General features: G+C 38.9%; 1 protein-coding gene across 2 annotated transcripts; it reads left to right on the forward strand.

The window, feature by feature from the left end:
• Positions 1-6,196: 6,196 nt before the first annotated feature.
• LOC137726615 (protein FMP32, mitochondrial-like) lies at positions 6,197-8,886 on the forward strand. 2 transcript variants are annotated; one of them, XM_068465552.1, is made up of 6 exons: positions 6,197-6,647; positions 6,787-6,846; positions 7,484-7,560; positions 7,687-7,743; positions 8,464-8,530; positions 8,618-8,886. In XM_068465552.1, the coding sequence occupies exons 1-6, from the start codon at positions 6,330-6,332 to the stop codon at positions 8,735-8,737; spliced, it is 699 nt and encodes a 232-aa protein (XP_068321653.1). In that variant the 5' UTR covers positions 6,197-6,329; the 3' UTR covers positions 8,738-8,886. The 2 variants fall into 2 exon arrangements, with proteins under 2 accessions (XP_068321653.1, XP_068321654.1); XM_068465553.1 differs by lacking the exons at positions 8,464-8,530; positions 8,618-8,886 and adding an exon at positions 8,088-8,178.
• The last annotated feature ends 472 nt before the right edge of the window (positions 8,887-9,358 follow it).

Below are 9,358 nucleotides of genomic sequence, written 5' to 3' on the forward strand. Positions count from 1 at the left end.
GGTTGAGGGGATTTTATAACAAAGTTATCAATCATTTAATAATAGTTTAGGGCTTGTTTGAATGTACTTTTAAAATGGTTGAAAGCGCTTTTAGAAAGTGTTTTTGTGTTCCAAAAGCACTTTAAGTGTTTTCTGCAAGAAGCACTAGTTATGTGCTTCTTCCAGGAAGCACTTTAAGTGTTTTTTCAGGATTTACTTATATTTTTATTGAGGATTTATTCCAAAAACATTTTCATCAAAAACGCTTTCAATCATTTTAAAAGTACGTTTAAACAGACTCTTAATCTCTGTTACGACAACAAATAGTTACAACTGACCCATACACCAGGGTGGGAGTGCATTTTATCTGGGAGCAACGGAATTGAACTTCAAGGATAGTACGCAGATGGATATTTTATTTACATTAAACTATCCCGAAATAAATAAATGTAGCACTTTACAATTTATCTACATGAACTCCCTAAAAGAATCCAAATAGGTGCATAATAAACCCTAAAAGATAAACGAAAACTTACGATTACGAGTCCCTCTATTCCGCCCCTGAACCGATTTTGACTTGGCTTTCGCGTGGGCTTCTACTTCTCCGCCGATTGCGAGGCGGAAAATGGCAACGCATTCTTGTACGCGGCCGACCATGGGAGCGGATCTCAAAGACAAGCGGATCATGGCTCTCTGCGAGTGAGAGAGACCCTGAAACCTTTGCTATTGCTCGTTTTTGGAATTTGGATAACAACAGATGTTTATATTCTTTTGGGCCTGACGGGTGACCCATCTTTTGGGAGGTTCTGGAGCAAGATATTTATATATTCTTCCTATATAGACCGGTGACCCATATTTTGCGTAATAAAAATCGCCGCTCTTCGGTTCAACGCCCCTCCACGTCGGTGCCTGTCGACATCGGGGCGCGGAGGTGTATGTGGAACCTTATGTGGAGGGCCCTAAGAAGGGCTACGGCTACCAATTTGTTTGGATCAGGAGTCCACTGAAGATTGAACGCGTACACTTAGGAGGCTCATGTTTCATGTATTGTTTGCACTTTTACTTTCGCTAAACGATTCAAGTACAAATTTTACTAATTTTTTCATCACTGCATAGCTTATAATATGAAGCTTATCATATAAAAGCGAAAAAATACCATAAAGAGTCGTCACATCAAATTCATAAACTTGTTTATTATCGTATCTAATCGAAATTTTGATGAGAGAATATGATGAGAAAGATGTGGAAAGTCGTGCAAGGGTTGCCTCTATTACTCTTCCAACCAGAAATCCAAATCCAAATACCCCACCTGCGTCGGCTTCTCCAAAACCCTCCAACAAGGTTTCTCTTTCTCTCTCTCTCTCTCTCTCTCTCTCTCTCTCTCTCTCTCCCCAAATTGATGAATGAATTTGATGGTCATGTTAATCCAATCACCCAAAAATAAAGGCTTGGTGCTTTTAATTCTGCTGCTACAATTTTTACAGGCACATTTGATGCTTATACTTTATCATGCTGAAAAGAAAAGGCTGTGTCTTCATGGTGTATTTAATAGTTAATTTCATAATTATATCTTTTCGGGTTTTTAATTTTACCTGAAACTTTTTATACTTTGTTATGCATCAATTAAGATTAAGATATGTGCTTATTTATCGTTTTATATGGCCAGTGCCGAGCTACATTGTGGGAGAAACCGAATTGGAGGCGTCTAAGGCAGACCGGACGCTTGCCCATTTTAAGTATGCCTGCGTTGGTTATTCTGTCTTCTTAGACAGAAAAGATACTCCTACTGATCCACATAATAAACAAGCAGAATTGCCGTTTTGTGTTGGTCTTGAGGTGTTATATCTTCGCTCTGATCTCTTTTTCCTTGTTTCCCTGATTTGCAAAACTCATATTGGAATTTATCTGGTGGAATATCTGTATCACTTTCCTGTCCAAATATGTTTCTTGTCCTTGTGTCCAAATTAAAAGTCTAATTACATAAATACTTCTAATACTCATATTTTTATGCTAAAGATCTTCTCATCAACTCGGTGGATTGTGACATAACTAGCTTGTGCCAGGTATTGTATGACAAAAAAACCTGCAGGCCATACTCATGCTCCAACTCCTGCTCATAAAGGTGAAGGTGTGTTAGAGTTTTTATTTCTATGTTTCTTCTTCCTTTGTTAAGGGGAGGTGGTATGCCAATAAGGTTTTGATTCCATGAATGTTGAACAAATACATCTCTCCCATGAGGCACGGCTTTTACATTCCATTTAATTTTATATAATAGCTATTGGGTCTGCATGCTATATGGAACAGAATGTAGGGCAATTAGAAAACAACATTTTTATGAATTGAGTGACCGAAAAAAGGATGTTGGGAATGATGCGTGGGGAAGAAAGGGAACAGTTGAATTCAAAATGATTGAATTCATGAGAAAGTCGAAGTAGCACTCATTGACTGGCTGGAAATAAAAAAAAGGAGAAGCTTTTATTAGATATAAAATGATAGAAAATGGACTATGGTGGTTAGGAGTCTTTGGAGACATTCAGTGAAGATCAATGCATTCACTAGATAGGAAGAGTGACTCAACATAGAGAGTAGTGCTAGGGAAAGAAGAAAGACGAGTACAATGATGGAATTAGGAATGATGTGATAGTGTATAATCTAGATGATTATATGGCCCAGCTTGGCATCGAATGGAGGATCGTGAACCCAAATAGTTGGGATGAGGCTCTGTTGTTCCAAATATCTGACTATGAGTAATGTGTGCTCTATTTGAAAGTAAAGCCATGCTCAAATTTGTAAATGCCAGAAACCTATTTGAAGAATATGCGCCTGCTTTAATACGTCTAAGTTCGACCTTTCTTTTCTGCCTTCATCCAGATTGTGTCTGTTTAAAATGTACAATAACTCTTGCATCACTTCCTAACAGTCGAAGCTTTTGGGATAGTGGTAAATCAACAAACTATATCATGGTATTAGATGCACAAAGTGTAGGTAATCTTAATAGGAATAAGAACTCCGTAATCCTGATCACCAATAGAGGGACCACATGTCACATGTGCAGTCACCGAAAAGAGGCGATCCACCTGAGGGGAATGTTGAGCACTGTACCACATTGATTGGGCTATGTATCCAATAGTTCGACATACACATTATGTCTCCACTGAACAGTATTAATATTTGGGAATGGAAGTAAACTAGCAAACTTTACCAAAGAACGAGATCCTGAGTTTGTATCCCTACACTTGTAACTTCAGTATCGATTGATTTCCACAAGGGAGACCCACATGTGATAGGGAGTCTTAGAATGTTATGAAATAATTGATAGTTCATATGCTAACAGCTTAAGCTTCTCAGGTGTTTCTGGTGAACCAGCAAACTATTTTAATACATGAATACTAATTGTCAAAGTGATTGAGTTTTCTTATAGCATTCACTGCAATCTTGTTGATAACTTTTTGTGTCTCCTCTCCAGAAAACGGTCGGCCTATTCCTCAACCTCGAACCTACCAACCAGCACAGTCAACACGAGATGAATACCTCCACAGGTTTGGCAGAAACTCGACTTAGCAGAAGAGAAAATGAGTTGTCAATGACATTTTTCCCATGATTTGTTATTTTAATTTCAGGTCTTGTTTGTTATCCTTCGACTTATGGTTCAAAAACCTTATACTTATATCTGCAGGTTTAAGAGGAATGCGGCACTAGTAGCATCAGTCGTTTCTCGAAATGTGAATAGAGTGGGAAACTACGTGAAACAGATTGTGGATGACATTCTATACCCTTACCGGAGAAGGCCTAAGTAACAATTCTTCTATTGCAACAATAATTTATATCAATAGAAAATCTCAGTGCCTGAATCATGATCCCAGTTGCATAATCAAATTGAAATTTCCCTTCCTCATTTCCCCTCCCTTCATTCCCTCACTTTCTCTGTGCTCGTATTGACAATATAGTCATCCCGGTGAAGGTCGAGTTTTTGCAGTGGAAATTTGTAATAATAGGGGCTGCTTGTAGTAGGTCTGCCATAGGTAAACCTTGTTCCAACTTTTGTAATCACGAATACAATACTAGCATGGTTGGTTGGAGATATGAACCCAGAAAACAGTAGGTTGAAGAGAAGTACCTTAATCACGGAGCGAATCCACCGCTAGCTTAAGGGGTTTAAACATGAAAGGAACTTCTCCTTGTCCTCCAATGTGAGGGTTGTTGCAGTGGATAAGTTTATTTTTGAGTAATCCATCATCTGCTTTGAAGTTAGACCCTAATTTTTTATTTCTTGCTTTAAGGTACCGTTTGGTACGTGGGACGGGACGGAACAGAGTGGGACAAGGCGTTCCGTCCCACGTTTGGTGCGCCTAAAACGGGTGGAACGAGCTGTTCCACAGGACGAGTTTTGGGTGAATTTTCGTTCCACCTCACCCACCTGGAACGACTCGTTCCACATCCGTGGAACACAAAATTATAACCTCTCTGTCTCCTTCTTCTTCCTCCTTGTTTCCATCCGAGGGCATCTTTGCTCCCGCTCCGTTCCGTTTCGTCCTGTCCCATCCCATTCCGTTCCTTCCCGTCCCGTCTGCATACCAAACGATACCTAATACCATGAATCTAATGAAGTATCCATTCTACTTCAGTCCTAGAGACCAAAGCAAGACCTTGTGATACGGTATTACAACGTCAGCTGGTGATATTTTCACTCAAATTTTTGTAATGCGAATCTTTTGTGAAAGAAAATTAAAATCATTTATACCGGTGCAAAAGGTATAAGCTAAATAGCTGCATCGAATATCATGGGTTGAGGTTTATCCTTGACTTCACCTTCTACCGACAGCATAGTTGGCATTGCGCCATTGCCCAACCACACAAAGTCCTCTCAGCCACTTCAATTTGGTTAGTTATTTGTACTTGTCCACAGACCAAAGGGAGGGCACATTGTTGGAATAACTTTAGTTAATTCGAATCTTCTTCGTAGTTATAGAAAGGCTTTTTAGCCAAAATGGTTTCTAAGATTTGCATAACACATCATTTTGGTCCTTGGGATTGAAAATCAATAGAAATGGTCCTTGAGATTGTCCACCATCCATTATTTTGGTTCTTCCATTAAAAACTCCATTAAGTGTCCCAGAACTCTTGGCCGGAAGTTTGGGCAATTTTTAAAGCTTCGTAACTCAATCGTTTCTTAACCAAATTCGACCCATAATATATCAAAATGAAGATAGGAAAGTGTAGAACAAGATTATACCTATTTGGAAGCCCAATGGTTGTCAGAGATGATCAGAAAATAGCCTGAAAGGTAACTGGTCCGCAGAAAAACTGGAAAACTCGCTCTAAACTGGGTAAATTTTAAACGTTCATAACTTCTTCAATACTCAACGAAATCGAGTGATTCAAAAACGAAAATCATACTTCTCAATGAGACGAAGAGAATGATACCTTTAACGACGGCTAATTCACCGGGGTTTGGCCGAAAACAGCTCGAAAGTGGCTAACTCAAGACCAAGACAACCACTTTTGAGCCGTTTTGCAGCCAAACCATGGCAATTAAGCCATCGAGATGCATCGGGGTCAATTATTATTCATTTGAGTGGATTAAATGGGCTGGGTGCCAGCGTATTTTTAGGGGTGGACTTGCTCTTAGGTGTTAGACTTCTTTCCAATTAAGTTCTTCACAACACGGTAAACCCTTTAGTTTTGCATTTGGCTTTGGAGAAATACAATATAAACTAAAAGAAATGGATGAAGTTAAAAAGACCATTGTTTTAAACCATATTTTATAGATCACATGATGCAACAATGGTTGATGATTGGTTTAAACATTTAAAGAAGGAATCCAACCATCAACTGCCACATCATGTGATTTGTAAAATATGATCTAAAAATGATCTCTCTAGCATTTTTCAAAACACAAATTATTATGATTAACCATCCACAAAAAATCTCCAAATTTTGAATTTAAAACAAGATAGCGCTATTCACACATTTATTTTTACTTCTCACCACCCTTCTTAATTCCGGCCATAGATCGAATAAATTAAAAAAATCAATGACAAAAAATTACTAAATATGTGAAAAGTAAAAATGAGTATGTGAATAGGTATATATTAAGTTTGGAAGTACAACTGCAAGACTTGACTTGGGCAAAGGCTTGTAACGACCGAGACAGAGTCACAGGAAAGCATAAATATAAACGCAAGCTGTTTGCGTTTCCCCCAAGCAACCGCAAAACTACTTTCTCTTTTCGTTTTTCCTTCTTCTTAACGTCCTTCGGCCATCCACGTTTGTTCGCCGCCTCTCTCTTCCTCTCTCCAGTGGACCCCACTTCGATTATCAGCTCTCCCCGAAAGATTTGAAGCAAATCCATGGCGCTCTGCAAGCGGGTGCTTCAAACCGGTGCCGAATCGGCGTTTCGCTTCTCCGGCTTCCGACGAAACTTCTATGCGCCTTCCTCGACAGGCAACAGCGGATACGGACTCATGAGCAGGCAGATTTCGCAGCTGGTCAAACCGAACGGAAACCGCGCGTTTCTTGTCGACACGCTGGCTCTGGTCAGGGGTTTGGAGGCCAAAGGCGTGCCGACGAAGCAGGCGGAGGCCATCACTGCTGCGATCACTGAAGTTCTGAACGATAGCTTGGAGAATGTAGCTCATGCTTTTGTATCTAAATCCGAAATGCAACAGGTAAAAAGCTGCTCCCCAACTGTTTGTTGATTTGCCTCAGTGGAGTGTGAGTTTAGAAGTTGTGCGTGTTTTGTTCGATGTTTTTACTGCTCATCTTGCGGTCTGATTTTGATGCGTTTTTTGTTTTTGGTATTTGTAGGCTGTAATGCTGCAAGAATCAAACCTGTCAAAGTTCAAATCCGAAGTACAGAGTTCACAGGTTCCAACAGATTTGTCCTTCCTTCTTCATAAAACTTAGCACTTCGAGAATAATTTATAGCTATTGAAGCAGTACTGCTACTGTTTTGGTATAGCGTTCCATGAAAGTTGCTGTCATATTACATGTCACCAAATGGAATTCAACATTGTTTGTTATGATAAAATAGACATGAGCTTTTGAAGTAGAGTAAAATTTGGTAATTTGAAATTTTTTAAAGGAATTGTTATTCGCACACCTAAATTCTCATTTTGTACTCCAAACTTTTTATATATAGAAAGAAAAATACACTTCTGAGGAGTGCACAATGAGTGCATAATGAGATTTTTGGAGTGCCAATAACAGTTTCCTTTTATATATATATATATATATATATATATATCAAAATTAGCAGGGCATTGATTTGTTCCCCATCCATCACCCTTCGTTCTTTATCAGAAATCGTATCTAGTTCTTTTGAGGTTGTTTAAACCTAATTCGATTTCCACATACATTTAGCTTGAAATTCAATGAAGTTGAGGTAGCATAGCATGATTTTAGATTTATTAGACTTTTGAATGGTTTTAGTATTGAATAGTCCTATATATACAATACAAAAATTATCATTTTCTTATTCTAATTCATCATTGTTTGGTCGTAGGAGCATCATTTTACAGTGTTGCAACGTGAAACTGAAAAACTTCGTGGTGACATAGAGAAGATGCGCAGTGAATTGAGGTATGTCTTCTGATGTATTATGTTTTTGGTTTCTACTGTCAAGGGAATTATTGACTCATAACTTATTATTCCAATACTGTTATTTTTCTTTGGGGTCTTAGTTCAATAGTTTGTTTACTGAAACAGGTACGAGATTGACAAAGTTACAGCAGGGCAGCGTTTGGATTTAAATCTTGAAAGAGGGTAAGTCAATTTTCTTCTTGTCTACAATTTTATTAGTCCGTTGGTACCATTGTAATAAGATTGTTTTTGTTTACACCCACTTTTCATCTTTGGACACCCATAAATTTTTCTTACTTTAATGACCATTGTATCCCATTATTAAGTTACTGAAAAATTAATGGAGAAAGGGCGGATGTTCCAGCCACCTCTGAATCCACTCAATTATCTCTCTCTCCCACCCACGGATGCAATCCCCCCACCACCCCCTTTATCCTCGCTTTTTGTCTCCCTCTCATCACATTTTATTACCCTTTTATCTCCCCTTCACCGGACTAATGGTGATCAGTGGCTCCTCCCATCTCCAGATCGGCGGAGTGGCAGATGGCTATGTTCCAGCCACCTGGGCTGTTGAGTTACCTTACAATAGAAGAAGAAGAATAGCCATTGTTTCTCCAATTTCTTTATGCAATGGATCTTTTAGCCTTAGCCACACTTTTGGGTTGGGTGGGGATGGGGATTTGCTGTTGTTGGAGAAGAATAGGGGGAGGTTATTAGGGGTCGAGTTGGATTCACCAATGAAGGTGAGATGGGTGGTTGTGCAATTTTTTTGTTTCCTTCTATATTTTTTATGTAGGGTTGATTTTGGAATATTATAAATTGAATGGGGTGTCCCGAGATGAAATTTGGGTGTAAACAGATTACTCTCGTAATAAATTAATAATTTCTGATTCATGATTGCAGGCGCATACGCGACGAGCTTGCCAATCAAAATGCAGAAACAACCAATCTCACAAATAAACTTGACCGAGTGAGCACTGGAAACTATTTGGTTTACATCAGTTGACTTATAACATAGGGTTTTATTAGAAATAATGATGTTGAACCTTGTTGACAGGAAATTCATGCATTAAGAGCACAGGTGGAAACTGCAAAATATGAGGTGATCAAATATTGCATAGGTACCTTGGTCTCCATAACTGCTGTTGGACTTGCTGTAGTTCGTATTTTCGTATAGGATTGTAGGTACGTTGATCATCGATGAGACACAGAAACTCGGAGGTCACTATTCTTTTCGTGGCAATGTGATGCCTGTTACAGGGTTATATAGCCGATATAGACGTATGGTCATGGGAATTTGATGTTAGAACGAACAATTCAAAGTACTGTTACACATGTTTACAGTTCCAATAGTTATAGCTAATTTAATTTTTAATGGTAGATCTCACCCTTGAGTAGGCGAAAATCTTTGGTGTAACTAGTTATTTATCACATGTTGTAGTGTCGCGTAACGTGGGAGATAGAAATTTAAATAAATAGCAGGTTACAACGTAAAATTCTTGCGTAAATACTCTTGTAGCCACGGCCGTGACTGAGTCGAGAAGTAAAACTTTACGACACCATAAAAATTTGAAAAGTTCAATTCTAACATCACAAGATCTACCAATCCATAGTTACAACACGGTGGTTCCGAATTTTGTCAAAAAGAAACACACAAGTAAAGAAAAGGTAAATTGAACTCAGAATCTCGGCGCACGGTAAATATTGTGTGGCGGCTGGAGTACCGGAATGTTACACGGAACAGCAATGGCGAGAATTTTTTGAAGCTCATGTGCATCTAGAGCAGCTGCGATCCGGC

Source organism: Pyrus communis, chromosome 2 (assembly GCF_963583255.1).
Source record: "Pyrus communis chromosome 2, drPyrComm1.1, whole genome shotgun sequence".
NCBI lineage: Eukaryota > Viridiplantae > Streptophyta > Magnoliopsida > Rosales > Rosaceae > Pyrus > Pyrus communis.

Excerpts from the sequence above, each read along its gene's own strand:
- LOC137726615 (XM_068465552.1), top strand. The coding sequence starts at position 6,330 with ATGGCGCTCTGCAAGCGGGTGCTTCAAACCGGTGCCGAATCGGCGTTT. Across the intron at positions 6,847-7,483 it reads CCGAAGTACAGAGTTCACAG|GAGCATCATTTTACAGTGTT; the intron begins GTTCCAACAGAT and ends GTTTGGTCGTAG. Across the intron at positions 7,744-8,463 it reads GATTTAAATCTTGAAAGAGG|GCGCATACGCGACGAGCTTG; the intron begins GTAAGTCAATTT and ends TCATGATTGCAG.